The following is a 15,915-nucleotide window of genomic DNA, read 5'->3' as shown; positions in this document are numbered from 1 at the left end:
CCTCTACTTGCCGCATTTCCGCCCCCATTATGACGGACTTCCAGGCCACTTGGGAAAAAAAGCCAAAGAGTGGAATTTCACGCAAGAGGACACCATATCTACCACTGCGGCAAAAACAGTCTAAATAGGGTAGATACACTACGTTTTCGGCTGGGAACAATTTTGGCCCCGACATGTCCTAACCTTTGTCATGAGCCCACTGTATGGTACCCTATCAAAGGCCTTTTGAAAACCCAAGTATATGACATTTAATTGATGTTGATGTGATTAGCCTATTGAGAAACTGATCATTGAGTTTACTGACTTCCTACTCCAGTCCATGCTGAGTATCAATAGGATTGTGGTGGATGGTAAATGGGAGGAGACCACGAGGAGTCTTTAAACAGAAAGTCGGTAGAGCGTTTTGCAATGGGATTCGCTTGATTTGCAACATTCTAGCACACCTGCTTCTCAGAATTAGTAAACGGCTGGAGCCTTGTAATTAGGGTTGTTTCAATTCCTAAAGGAAAAATACATTTGCAGTTGCTTACATATGGATAAATACTTCCAATTTCTCGGTCTTACTTAATCGCTTCACTTACCCTTTAACACCAGACTAGAATCGGCTTTGAAGTCAAATCATTTATGTATCTAAAGACCAATACTTCCCCAAAAACATTATGCATCATGTTTAGCATATGAGCTCTTTAACATTTCTTTTTAAAACATTGCAACTTTTACAATTTTTTTGGAATCAAGAGACCACCCTGTTTAAATTTCGCTATTTTACAACCTAAGCTTTCAAAAAGGATGCGCAGAAGGCAGAATTTTCACTCCAGTTTTAACTGAACACAAGTATGTAATTCTTAGAAATATTTGTAAAATTAAAACTACAAATATCTAAAAATACATAGCCATTGCATAGGCAGTGCACCCACTGAAAATTCCAGTGAGTCAATGTCATCTGTTGAAATATGCTGCAGGCACGTGCTCTGTTCATTTTCAATAGTATGAGGAGCAAAAATGGGGACAATGAACTAGATGACAGCTCATTAGCAACATTTAAATTAAAACTGTGTCTTAAATGCCAATCCCATTTTTGAGTGTATTTACTGACTCAGTGTTTCCTAGCACTGCAGAATTCTGTTTCAGAAAATACAGTTGGACTCCTTCCAGTGACCACATGACTATTAACAGCTGTTAGAGCCACCATGGCCAATCAAACAATGCATCGCCTCTCTTCTATAAAGCCACTAAATCCCTGTCTGAGCTCTAATGCATTTACTATCCTCATGCTGGTTAGGTGGTTATGATCACCCGAACACATTTGTTGTCATGGCAATCTTCCATTGTCGCCTGAAACAAAGCATTAACTGATGCCGAAGTAATGTTGTTACTTCCACAAAAGCAATTTATAAACTCAGAGAAGTACCTTTGGGCACCTTTGTGCTGTTTCACTGGTCACACTTTTACTATTTCCATAGAAGTAGTTTTGCCTGTTTTGCTCAATTTCTCCTTACAGAACCAGCAGCTTGGCTTGTATTGCATGATGGAGAAATACTGGAGAATTACATCACATTGATAAAAATAACTGATGTATTACCTCAGCAATTTCAATATAATTTATTAACATACATGAACTGAAGATTACATTTACACTGGTGTGAACGGCACAGTGCATTTTATGATAACTGTGAGTTAAAGGTTTAGAGTGTCAATGTATCTCCCAAAAAGCCTCAAGCATCACTTGGAAAAGGTGCAACACAACAAACCAATACCACACACTGTTAATTCTTAAGAAATTAAACAAATTAGTAAGTGCTTACTATTGGGAATGGGTAGCACAACAGGAGCAAGAGCTGGAAGAGGACGCCTTTTCTGATATCACCTTGGAACTGAATAAGACCACAGAACCTGCAAATCAAGAGTATATATAATTATACAAAAATACAAATCTCAACGAGAATGTTTGTCTATGCAAGTACTATGGGGTGCAATTCTTTATAATATAAAAGCACCTTAAGGACTGGTGCACAAGAAGAGACAGATTATAAGTAAAGCATACATTTTTACCACTTGACAATGTAACCAATACCCACACTTATCAGCAAAAACACTATTCAAAAAATTATATATCGTCAAGTACCAGGAACTTGAGTCATCTGGAGTAGTTTCTGTCTCTTGCTCAGAATGGTATCATTGTGCTTCTCAAACTGGTTTGAGATCCTAAAATGTTAGGCAACTTTACAAATTTCAATAATAATCTTATTATAGTTATTTCACAACATTTTTATGTGGAATATTTATTATTTAAGTGCATCAAAAATTCAATTTTCAATTCAAAAATTTCAATGAAGAAAATCAGAGTTCAGAAAAAGATTGGAACATCATTTTCAAAAATATAGTAATTAAATGGTATACTTGACCTCTGAAATTAATTGACACTTTAGATTAATACCAAATTTTGCATGAGTCAGTTTTCTAATGATTTTTCATAATCCCCCAAGGCCTTTGAATCTTAGTTTTCATAGTTTGCTGAACAGCAGTAACATATTTTTCACCAATCCTTCGATATCTTAAACCCTCTTCAACACTACCACAACTAAATAGCAGAAATGCAACAGAAGAGAAAATATGAAGACATTGCTCCAACTAGGATGAGCTGATCATTTTAGTAAAGACTAAATTGCAGAAAGTAATGTATTACTAACTTCAAGGTTAGCACTGTGCAAACACAACTCAAAATCTATGATAAGATTTTTTTTTAAATGTGCAGATAAAATGCATCTATTTCTTGAACTAATCTGTATTTAAATACCAAAGTACCCCCAGTTTTTGGCCATGAACTCACACAATATAGTTCATTCATGCATTCTTTACAGTACAATTAAACAATTCTTTAAATTGCCAATTCCCTCAGCCTCAAAACAAAGCTCTACAAATGTCGTCAGCAGATCTCATATTATTTAAATATGATAGTTTGGAATATGCTTTGTGGTCAGATCACAGAAACACACATAAGCAAATCTACATAAACATAAAGCCATGAAGTTTATATAAAAAGATTTCAAAATAAAAAATGGTAACCAATGTTTTCTATAAGAACCTCCTACATACCAGTCCAGTCCAGGCATTGGAAGGCTCTCAGAGGAGGGTGGCCAATGATCTTTCTCTTTCCCTCCTTGTCACTTCTCTCTCCCATAGGCCCAGAAATATCTTTATAGCACATTATTTGATCTGAGAATATTTAATCAGTAGCTAATCGTTAGCTTCAGTCATTCAACTGGCATAATGCTCCCACGGCCATGCAACGCTGCCCGACGTCACTTTTGGATATTAATTTTATGACTGTGTGTCTTCAATCATGCTTCACATATTACCAATTTCCTTTGGCATTTAAATCAGGAATACAGAATGAGCTTTTTTGGAACACTGGTCAATTTTTGCCTGCCTGAGGTACAAAATGGTTAAATATTTAATTACCTTTACTGTCAAAAGTGCAAAAATATAGCTTTCAGGAAAAGTAGCCTGCTGGTTTTACTTTCCCACGGGAAATTTGCATGTTGAAAAACATGAGGCCTATCCTGAACTTGCGTGAACATGCTCTGGGGTTTCTCTTCATCCATTCTGTCACTATTATTGTTAATTATGTATTTACAACCTGTGACATGAGTAATGTTAAGACTGTATTGCTACACTGCTGCTGTCTGTTGGAAAGAAAGTAATTTCAGTCCTGTAAGTACACTGCACTTCTTTGATCTTCATCTCTGTTTTATATTACTAATGTGGTGCACGTCCAATGAAATATATGCCAGGCTTCCTTATTAATCTGTAACACATACATCTCAGAATGTATAAAACAACGTAAGGGTATTTTTACTTTTGTTTGTCTAAATGGGACGTAATATTCAGCCCTTATATTGGCACAAGTTGCTTGGTACATACCTTGCTGCTTACACAATGCACGTTTAGCCGATTGTCACATTTTTGACGACTCTTGTCTTTACTATGATATTATTAGCATGATGGCTCAAAATTGCATTGATTGGAACAGCTTGTTACTACCAGGCTGCTGTAATATTTGCAACATACTCAACATAGCACGGTAAATTCTGAACTTTGAGAGCGGAGTATGAATTTGATTGATGTATGCTCTTCCCACCCCCCCAACAAAAACAGTTTGTCAATTTCACTCAAATTAAATGGGGAGCAATGCCTGGAGGTTCTGGTGGTGAGGGCCGATTCCTTCTCACGTTCTCTGCTTGATCAACCAAGGAATAGCACTGTTGAAATCCTTCAAGAGGTCTACCTTCTTGTCCAAGAAGGACAATGTGTATAAGAGGCTAGCTCTGGAGGTGGGCAGGAGAAACATATTAGTGCAGTATCACCAATACTTTATTATTACAGTATCAGGTTTACCGTGTCATCAAAACACAACTGGTTTTTAAGCTGAGATTATTATTTTCATATGCAAAATCTTCAAACATTTACATTTCAAAATATATTTTCCCCATATTTAAATAATCAAAATATCAGATAGAAAAGCAGTAGTTAGTTTGATGCAGTGCTCAAAACACAACTCGATTATCCAAACTAAACGAGGAAAGTCAAGGGCTCTGAATTTGCAGCCCCTACGGACGCGTACAAGCTGCGCACGCAACCCCACAGGCCCCGCAAGTTCCGGGTTTAGGCATGCAAAACGTATGCGCCTAAATACAGAACTTGCGATCTGTCAAGAATCTTCTATTTGCCCAATTTCTGCCCAGCGAATGCCCTTGAAATTCTTACGACTGATAAAAGCAAGGGACAGAAAATACTTATGTTTCACTAATTTAAACTTTTAAAATCCCGTTAAATAAGGTAAGTTTATTGTAAATTTGTCAAAACATTACATGTTTGTTTAAATAATTAATTAAATTCCATTTTGATTAAAATATATATTTTTTTAAATCACATTTAAAATTAATGTGTTTGTGTGTTTTTAGGGGTATTCATACTTATGGTGATTCCGTATATACGCAACTCATCACAATCTGGATGGGAATGCTCCTACTTTGATTGGTTGGGCTGGCCCACGTGATCACAGGGACCCGTGCAAAGTGCCTAAGTCCCTGGGTCTACACGCAGGTCTTCGCGTAGAGGCCCAGGACCACAAGTCTCCGAACCTCCCGGACTAACCGGTAAATTTGTAGAAATTTTTCAGATCGGAGGCATTCGCTGCAATTTCTGGGCCAAGATCAATATGGATATAGATGCAGCGAAGTGAAAAAGGTTATTGAAAAATAACTTATTTTTGTTTTTCGTCTGTTGCTCCAAGCTCTGCAGAAAAATCTGTGTAACTTAGACTCTCCTGAACTGACCATTGAAGATTGAAAGAATGACTGAATCATCGGGCTTAGCTTGCAAAGATGATGATGTCACGATATGCAAGTTAGATCATTGCAAGGCTTGATTACAAACACAACAAAAAGTTTTCCAAATTCTTTTTCCCTGTAGAGAACACTACTTCATTTTTCAACATTTGCTGAATACATTTGAATATAGAGATCTTATTTATCATTGTTCAATCAGAATGATCAGATAAAGGCAGCTTTGTGGATAGTGGACAATTAGCAAACATCACAGGCGCTGAACATGGCAGTTAGTAATAATGAAGGCCTTTTTGTACTCATTACATAATCGGAAACCTTTCATCCACTGATAGGACCAATGCCAACTTGCCAGTAACTACAATTGCAGAAAATTTGGAGCTGATCAGAAAGGGGCGAGGGAATGTTATTAATACAGTTAGTGCTGATGCTCTTAACAAAAACATAGTCTTGATCTATTTACATCTCATGTAAGGTTAAATTCTCTCACAATTGGTCGGGCCAACAAACATATAAAAGCTATTCATTCCCCTTCTCTGGGTCTCACCAAGCTACCCACCAATCCAGCTTGTGAAGGCTCTCAACTCACCAATGGAGGTCAGTAAACGGTTGTTAGGCGGCATACAAAAGTACTTTCCCACTGATTTTCGTGCCTCCATGTAATGAAACGCTTTGCTATGAACGAGCATCATAAATACCAGCAGAGATGTTAACTCAATGTGTGGCACATCATAGATGCTCTTACCATTTCACAGACAAGTGCAATATGCTGTTATCAATAAGGTGCTCGCAGTTTATTTAATCAGATTTAATTTCAAGGTATTTTATTAGTCCCATCTTCCCCCACAAAGGGTAGAGTTTTATAGCTTAAAAAAGCAAGCCATAAAGGCAGTGTTTAATGTGGCACAGGCACATTATGACCTACTTATAATAGTTTGTGTCCAATTTGCACTCCCAAAACCACACGGTCGAAATAATCAAGTCTGGTGTAATTGCAGAAACCATGAATGATTCAGTTCAGTGGCAATCCCAAATTACAGGCAGTGAGAAAGGCATTTTAACTGAGGAAAAAAATACAAGTGGATCCCTGGATCTACTCACACTGAAATGCTAGCTCGAAGTTTCTGGACGTCTTTGGACTTCCGGATTTCCTCCTTGCAGAGTGAAAGCAGCTCTTTAGCATAGTAGTGACTGAGAAACAAACAGAAACAAAACATCAAAAATGCGCAGGAACTGTATTTGTACTGTCTTCAGTGTAAAGCCACTGCACCAGCATGTTCAAGAGGGCACTTTCACTTATAGATGTCCTAATGCTGTGATTTTTCCTTTTGCCAGTATTGATCTATAATAATCAGAAAGTCACCTATAATCAATCCTTGTCACACAATATTTTCCATCAAGCGTCACACTTGATTAATATTACAGTTAATCAAATTCTAATTTCTTTACAGAAGTGTCCTAGAGCTGATCATCTTTACATTTGTGTGTGTGGGAAATAACTGTAAGGAACATTAAAGTGTTAAGTGCCCAGCCATTTATTTTCAAAGAAAGATTTATAAAATAAATTGAAACGCAAAAAAATGAATAAATGGCAGAAATGTTCATAAACTCCTACCAAAAACAAATTTTGTTCACTTTAAACTAAAGATTCAATTAGTTATCATGAATAAGCTGCTTACATCTCCTCGCGTGAAGACACACGTACTTCTGAGCATCAAGTCATGTTGGGGAATGGGGTTGGGGCGGGCAAAGAAGAGAAATAGGTTTCAAAATGGATTTGCTCCACGGCACCCAAATATAACTTAGGCCCATTTATTTCTCCGCATAATGATTATATAAATAATAAAAGAAATTACACTTCTACAGCCCAATCAAACAAAACACTGTAGCTTCCAGAAGGATTTAAGAAGCTAATCAGTGAGCTATGGCTTGTAATACAAGTTGCGGTGTGATGTCAGACCACATAAGTGACAGGATTGCAGGGGAAAGTCCGTTTCAAGTTACAAATTGATTTATTTTGCATTAAGACACGACTTTATAACTTGCTGCTCTGACTTTATACTCCAGGTTGAGGTTTGCCAAATGAACAGATAAAAAGTAATTACATTATAAATAAAATAGCCAGGAGTTCCCCTGATGGCCCAGTAGGTAAATTCACCATGTGGTATGGTGCTGAACCATGTACAGAAGGAAATTCCCAGGTTTGATCCCTGCTCTGTGATGACTGTGGTGGGCCTGCTACAACTGACCTCTGCAAATCTGAGGAGAGAAAAACACTACATGGACTTCTGACAGTTATTTAGCTCTAATACTAATTACACTCATAATAGTCACGAGTAACATTTATGTGTAAATGTTAAGCAGCAAAAATAAATAACAAGTTCAACCCACTAGAACATTGCACTGCAAGATAGTTATAAATATCTATATCTATAACAGGACATAGATTAAAAAAATAATTTGCCACTACTGATAAATATCCAGTGATTCTTATTGGAAGGTGCACATGTATGACACTGGATGAAGAAAAGATTTAACTTGGTTATGTAGAATACTCATATCCACAAAGAATGGTCATTTGGGAAAGGTGATAGAGGGCTGCATGTGCCCGGGGGAACATAGACCAGCGTGAGTTAATTACTGCAGGAAAAGAAATGGGAAATTTAGAGGAAAAATTTGTTTTGTGAAACATATTGCAATGGACGTAGGCAACAGGGTATATTATTACAGGCCTGAAGCTTGGGGGAAAAGCCAGAACAAATTATTTGTCATTAAGCATCATTTTGTTGTCCGAGAGTAAAAGAGGAGATTCTTTGCCTCCCTCTCCGTTAATACCATTCCCTACCATTTATTTCTCTTTTCCTCTCCGCCTTCCTTGAAGATGCTGCATCATACTAGCATATGATTCCATGGATCCTAGCAATTCTCTAATACCTCAACCAAGTGGCCATCCTTCATGTGTAAGCTTAGCCACTGAGTGTCTGCCTGGAGACTATTTAATAGTTATGGAACATCAGGTGAGCCCAATTCAATCCTCACCTGGCATCCATGCCAGTGCATTTTCCACCATTGATTTGGAGTGATCAAGGTGAACCCTAATGTGTTATGCCCTGGTTGAGGTTGGCTAACTCAGAATAGACCATGGAGTAAGCTGGGAACCACCTTTGGTTGTATACGTTGGTACACATTGGGAGGTGCATTTATCCACAAGGCCTACAGGGCAGAAAAGGACAGATTTAAAAATGGAAAACATCAGTTGGAAGAAAAGACAGCAAATGAAAGGCAAAATAACAAAAAAAGAATATGATAGAAAAGAAGGCAAGCATTATAAAGTGGTGTAGGTATGGTCAACAGATCAAGAACACAGAGTGAGAGAGAGCAGGAATGAAAGGACAGTAAAATAACATGGAAGACATAGAATAAAAAGAACAAACTTGCATTTATAACACCTTTCACATCCTCAGTACATCCCAAACAGATGGGAAAGTGTCCACACATTTAAATTTCTTTCTGCAAAGATATAATTCAACAGTATCTGCAAATACAACTTAAGCGTTGATTTTATTTTGTCACCCTATTTTAACACTCTCCTGTAGTTGGCAAGGACTGAGAGCAATCATGCTCCATTGGCTCACTGCCAGGAGGCATATGGTCACAGGATGGAATCAACCATATTATAAAGTGTGAAAGGGGCACTCTAGCCAGTCTATTACTACTAGCTCAACAGACATTTAATCAAAATAATTCATATTAATCTGCAATACTGATTTTATAAATATTATTGCACAGCGCTTCACAAACTTCTCATTTTTCAAAATATCTACTCAATTATGTTGTAAAACAAGCATCATGATTGCATATATTGATTGCACTGTTAACAGAGCACAAAGAAGTCAATTCTGTTACTGTGTCTGGAACAAGTTAGTTCAAATTTTGTCTTTGTGCACCACAGAGTAAGGTCTCATTTTTTTCTGTCAACCAGCCACTTCAAATATGCTTTAGAAGAAAAGTGCTGGGTCGATGTTATATGAAATATATCAAGTTGCAGACACTTTGATGGCAGTTGGGAAAGTTCCATCTGTTCAACAGGCAAAATTCCTGCAAAAACAGTCTGCATCAAGGGAAAAACACAGTCTTTTCCAGGCTTTCCTTTCTGTGAATCAGGGACATGTGTGCCCTGAACACAGGCCATCTGCTTTAAAGGTAAGCAGCATGTCAATTAGATCTCTTATGGCATGGCCCAGGGTGGTCTCTGAAATAAAAGTCGAGCTGTGCTGCCCTTGAATTAATTTTTAACTGAAGGAGGAGCAGTGAATAGTTCAAGGCTCAACAGTTTCCAGTCCTTTGAAACCTAATGGCAGCAATATGTGGAATCTTACAAATCATTCCCATTAATTGATTAGGTGTCACCAATTTAGATTGCTTCTTATTGCCCCCTCATAAAACATTTATAGGTGGCAAATCCTTGTACTACATTTAGTTTTTGCTGCAGAATTCATGGCATTTCTAAAAACATCTATTGATGTTACAATCTCGACTATGGCAAACATGATCATTGTATTAGATCAAACTTTAGATGCAGAAAAATTATGAGAATGTTTTTTTTTAAAATTCTATCAGTATACTGACTATAGACATAAACTTCACAGTGCAATGTCGAATTGTATTCAACCGAAGAGGATGTTTATGCTGATTACTTTTGAACAGTACTGCTTACAAATGTTATACAGGTACTGTTAGTGCCAGAATTCATACAACTGTACAACTGTAAAAAGTGCAATATGTATTGAAGTCAGAATGCTAACCAGTTTATCCCTTCATGGGATGGAACAGCTTCCATGTTCATATTTATTAAAAATAAATGCACACTGTAAACTGAGCGACACTGTACTGCTTTATATTCTATTTCCCCAGTGTTCTGTATCCATGTTTGTCGAATTAAATTACCAAAAATGTAAGTGAGTACAGTACTTCTGCTCAGCGTCTATTCATTTGAGAGCTGCAGCATGTAGAGAAGGGGCATGAACAGCTTCTCAATTATCAAAAATAAAATGGTGAGGTTTCATTTAGTTCTACTTAAATGGAGTATAGGTTCTCCTCCTTACACTGTTGTAGGTTGGAGTTTATCTAGGGTTCCAGAGAATAGTGCTCAGCAAAATACATGAGTTCCAAGATATGAATGTCGTACATCACAGTTTACTTCAAACACCCAGCATATTTCAGAGCATTTAAGACATGATATGGGACTGCATGGTGTCATATTTATCAAATTCCTCTCCCAATGTTGTTCTGTAATGAGATACTAGGAGGTACTCAACAATAAACTGTGCTGATTCTCCATCCAATCTCCTCCCCACTCAGGTCAAACAGTCCCAAGCAAGAGACAGCGACATGAGGCAACTTTTAAAATACTGCCAGGTTTTGTTCAGCAACTCCATCTGATGCCAAAGTCAAGAATGGAAACACTGTTTGGTAATTTATTATACACTGGAGCACTACATTTGTTCAACAATTATACCAATAAAGTAGAATAGTCATATACTGGGAGAAATATGAATTTGTAAAATACCAATAGACCTTTCATCTCTTACTAATAAATACCTTTCATCTACTGTGAAAATATCAAAGCATCCGTTAGCCAGCATCTGGTCAAGCATCTTCAGCAGAGGAATGGACACCCTGAAAAGTAGTAACATTGTTAAACGAGGAGGAGGAAGAAAATTGAAAATGACTCACCATCTTAAAGCCATGTCAAACTGAAGAATCTAAGGGCTGGATTTTCCCTATGTTGCCGCCTCTGTTCGTGCCCCAGAGGGGCGGTAATGGTAGAGGGGATGGTTTTCGGGCGGGCTGCTAGCTCCCAGCACCCTGCCGGGAATTCAGTTGCTGGTTTTGTGGAACCGCTGAGTAGCACCGCCAGGGAGCGTCACCACCGGTTTCGATAGCGCATTGATTTTTGCTGGATGACGATCCTCTAGTAGTGGGACTGCCTGGAAAACCAGGCGGTCAGAGCTGTCCCGGCGGTGGTGAGCGAAGTAACTAATGAATAAGTTTGATTGTTTTGTTTAATTTTATCTAAGCAATTTATCCTAATGTGGAGTGACAAGGTATTGAGAACGGCTTTTTTGCGTGTTTTGTGGGGTGTTTGTTTTTCCCACGGAAGCCTCTTTTAGGGCACTCCGAGACAGGTTCTTTAGCAACAGATTTTCAGTCGCTCAGCTGGCCTTGCGCTCTAAGAGAGGTGTGCAATGCCTCCCTTAGCGCTCCTATTCACACTCAGGGTCCAGATGGCAAGTTTTGTGGCTGCAGACGCAAACCATTTCCCAGTACAACCTTGTTACCGCCCCGCCGCCATTACTGCCCCAAAATGACCAAAACCGAAAATCCAGCAGGTTTATCTTTACCTTTTAAAATCAATAGATCACAATATGATGGTTGACCTCCATTTTGAGTAACGAATGCTCATAAGAGGCATTTAAATAATTTTAAAGTTATTTCAAAAAAGTTTCTATATATGATTAGCATGAATAAAAAGGACTATACCTGCAGAGTTGGATTGGAGAAGCACACAAAAATGATGTCTAAACATGTAAATTTCCATGGCTTTAACATGCACATTACACAACAGAAAGCAGATTACAGGGAGTTTTTTTCAGAAAAGAACATTTTCCCCCATTGGTGGTTCCTTATGAAGTGCAATTAGCAAGGAACAGTATCCAAGCAAACATCTGTACAAGATACAATTACAACAGTTACTGCTTATATGCAATTAGTCAGTTCAGCTAAAATGCCAACACACGTTTCCATAAGATTAGTATTTTTTTGTTAAATGGACAGAAGTTAAGAAAACAAGTGGAAAAATCCAAATCCAAGTCCCTTATGGCCAGGGTAGATAGAGTCTTGATCAGTGGCTGGCTAAAACTGTCAAAGATCTCCCGATGTAGACAGTGTACTAAAATTGTACTTTCCAAACTGTAAGTAAACCATACACATCTGTTTCCCCCACCTGTCATTATGTATATTATCCTTAAAGATTTGTAATAAGGTTCCACAAAACTTGTTCATGGCTTCCAGATCATTGTGGATTGTTTTGAGATAGCCAAAGAGTGACTGGGCTGAATATCGCACCTGAAACAAAAAGTAGAATGGGGCAAATTAAGATTCTAAAAACATTCTACTGTATAAAAGAATAGTCAATCTCACAATTAAGACACAAATTTACACTTTAACAGCCGATACCAACTGTTGCTGAAAACGGCTTTGTTTTTATACAGACAACAAAATGGTAGTAACACTCGACTTCTCCCTTTGAAATCAATGAGATCATGAAAAAATCAGTACAATTATATTCAACGTAGAAGTCATATGTATAGTGGCACTGTCAGTACTTTCAGCATTAAAAAAAATTGACAAACACGTAACTGAAGGAAACAAAGGCTTGGCAAATACCCTTCCGAGTCAATATCAAAAGAAAACTTTAGAACTGAGTTCTGAAGAAGGGCCATGCCCAGTCATTTTGTTTTTAAAACCTTAATATATATGAGGCCAGATGTTACTGTTGTTAATACTAGTGAATACTTAACATGCATATGGCATTCTTCTGCCTACTATTTTATTGGAGGCTATATCCTATTTAAAATAACCAGATTTGATCTGGCAGCTACCAATCTTGCCCTCCAATTGATCCTGTATACTACCAACGATGTCTCCGCAAGATCCTGAAAATCCCCTGGGAGAACAGGCGCACCAACGTTGGCACCCTCGATCAGGCCAACATCCCCAGCATCGAAGCACTGACCACACTCGACCAGCTCCGTTGGGCGGGCCACACTGTTCACATGCCTGACACAAGACTCCCAAAGCAAGCGCTCTACTCGGAACTCCTTCACGGCAAGCAAGCCCCAGGTGGGCAGAGGAAACATTTCAAGCGCGCCCTCAAAGCCTCCTTGATAAAATGCAACATTCCCACCGACACCTGGGAGTCCCTGGCCAAAAACTGCCTTAAGTGGAGGAAGTGCATCCGGGAGGGCACTGAGCATCTCGAGTTTCGTCGCCGAGAGCGTACAGAAAACAAGCGCAGGCAGCGGAAAGACCGTGCGGCAAATCAGTCCCACCCACCCTTTCCTTCAACCACTGTCTGTCCCACCTGTGACAGAGGCTGTAATTCCCGTATTGGACTGTTCAGTCACCTAAGAACTCACTTTTAGTGTGGAAGCAAGTCTTCCTCGATTTCGAGGGACTGTCTATGATTACCAATTGATCTAATTGGTTAATAACCTTTAATCCCAGTGAAGAAAAACAGATTTTTTTGTCTGAAGCACTGAAACTGACACATGGGTTGGAATGCTTATTGTCAGCTTAAAAAAGCTGACTGTTGGCATATGTGGACTTAGATGTTCCCTCTTGAGTCTCTCCTACTCCCAGTCCATCATTGGAAATTTGCTCACTTCCATCAAGTCAAAATTTTGGCTCATAATACTCCTGTGAAATGCCTTGGGACGTTAAAGCCGCTATATAAATACAAGTTGTTGTTGAATACCCTGAAGAAAAATCCTATTGCCCTTATATTAATTATTACCAATCACCTTGAAAACTCTGATATAAACCTTACTCACGAGTATGTTTTTTGGAATGGCTTTTCTAATGGACTTACTGGAAATTTATAAGCTTCAGGTTGTTTTTTAATGTTAATAGCTGGTTGGATGACAGTATTTGTTAATATAAATAACATAACCATCACCTGGATGCTGAAGAGCAGAGCTCTGGAAAGAGCTCCATGAAGACTAAGCAGTGGAACTCAGGTCTGCCAGACTGACAGTGGTCTGAAATGGTACCTGGAGTATTAAGGTGAGCTTAGATCAACTACATTTTTACTGCGACTCATTTACTGAACTTCCTTTATCCGTTTGTGTATCACTGCATCTGTGTTAGTTTGATAGGTTATCGTCCGAGCGGGGACCGCAAGGACGTACAAATCACCCGCGCCATGACAGGAAACGACGACTGCTGGACGGACCACCGTCTAATCCGTTCTGTCATCAACATTAATATAGCCCCAAAGCGGCGATGGCACATAAGCAATGCTACAGAAAAAATCAACGCCGGGGCACTCAAAGACCCAGTTAAGAGAGCCCGATATAGCCAGCGCCTCACTGCCAACCTGGTGACCCTCGATGACCCCGAGACGCAGAGTGCCCACAGCGCCTGGTCTGCTCACAAGGCCACCATAACCAATGCCTGCGAAGAGACGCTCGGTCACTAAACACCAAGACTGGTTTGACGAGAACGACCAGGAGATCCAGGAGCTAATAAACCTCAAGCGCATTGTATTTCTGAACTTAAAGCAGCAACCCAATTCAGGAGCAGCAAAGCAGCTCTACAGACGGCTGAAGGCCTAGGTCCAACAAAAAACCCACGACCTAAAGAATAGATGGTGGGTGGAGAAAGCACAGAAGATCCAGCAGTTGAATGAAAGCCATGACGTGCGATGATTCTTCACCGCAGTTAAGTCCACCTACGGCCCAAGGCCCCACCCCACTGCTGGCCAAGAACAGGGAGACACTCATTAAAGACACCAAGGCAATCAGGGCCTGCTGGAAGGAGCACTTCGAAGGTCTCCTTAATCGAGACTCTGCCTTTGACACGAGTGTCCTCAACTCCATCCCGAAGCATGCTACCCGCCACCATCTCAGCAAAACCCCAGCCATGCACGAGGTAGAAAAGGCCATCCGTCAACTCAAGAACAAGGCATCAGGAGCAGATGGAATCCCCGCCGAGACATTAAAGTATGACGGAGAAGCATTATTGGCATGAATGCATGCCCTCATCTCTCTTATCTGGAAGGAGGAAAGCAAGCCGAGAGATCTGAGATGCCGTAATCGTGACCATCTTCAAAAAAGGTGACAAGTCCGACTGCGACAACTACAGACGAATCTCCCTGCTGTTGGCCACTGGGAAAGTAATCGCTAGAATCCTCCTCAACCGTCTTCTCCCTGTGGCTGAAGAGCTCCTACCAGAGTCACAATGTGGATTCCGTCCACTAACGGGTACAACAGACATGATCTTCACTGCGCAACAACTACAAGAGAAATGCAGGGAACAGCACCAATCCTTGTACATGGCCTTCTTTGACCTCACAAAGGCCTTTGACACTGTCAACCGTGAGGGACTATGGAGCATTCTCCTTAGTTTCGGCTGCCCCCAAAAGTTTGTCACTATCCTCCGCCTGCTCCATGGCGACATTCAAAGCCGTGATCCTGACCAATGGATCCACCATAATGCAATCCACGTCCGGACCGGGGTCAACCATGGCTGCGTCATCGCGCTCTTCTCGATCTTGCTCGTTGCAATGCTCCACCTCACTCTCAACAAGCTCCCCGCTGGAATGGAAATAAACTATAGAACCAATAGGAATCTGTTCAACCTTCGTTGCCTCCAGGCTAGATCCAAGGTCGTCCCATCCTCTGTCATCGGACTACAGTACGCGGACGAGGCTTGCGTCTGCGCACATTCAGATGCCGAACTCCAAGCCATCGTCAACATCTTCACTGAGGCATATGAAAGCATG

At 39.7% G+C, this 15,915-nt stretch overlaps 1 protein-coding gene across 1 annotated transcript in view; it reads right to left on the bottom strand.

Annotated features, from left to right (window-relative positions):
• The window catches only part of tbcd (tubulin folding cofactor D), a 400,428-nt gene that overhangs the window by 15,729 nt on the left and 368,784 nt on the right, over nt 1-15,915 (bottom strand). The window contains exons 33-36 of the mRNA XM_070857568.1: nt 12,355-12,476; nt 10,950-11,027; nt 6,450-6,539; nt 1,806-1,893 (exon numbers count right to left, since the gene is read on the bottom strand). Coding sequence (XP_070713669.1) covers nt 1,806-1,893; nt 6,450-6,539; nt 10,950-11,027; nt 12,355-12,476 — 378 coding nt within the window. The remainder of the gene's footprint in view (nt 1-1,805; nt 1,894-6,449; nt 6,540-10,949; nt 11,028-12,354; nt 12,477-15,915) is intronic.

The sequence above is a fragment of the Pristiophorus japonicus genome, chromosome 16, assembly GCF_044704955.1.
Source record: "Pristiophorus japonicus isolate sPriJap1 chromosome 16, sPriJap1.hap1, whole genome shotgun sequence".
Classification (NCBI taxonomy): Eukaryota; Metazoa; Chordata; class Chondrichthyes; family Pristiophoridae; genus Pristiophorus; species Pristiophorus japonicus.
The sequence above is the reverse complement of the archived record's forward strand: the minus strand, read 5'-3'. Positions and strand labels throughout refer to the sequence as shown.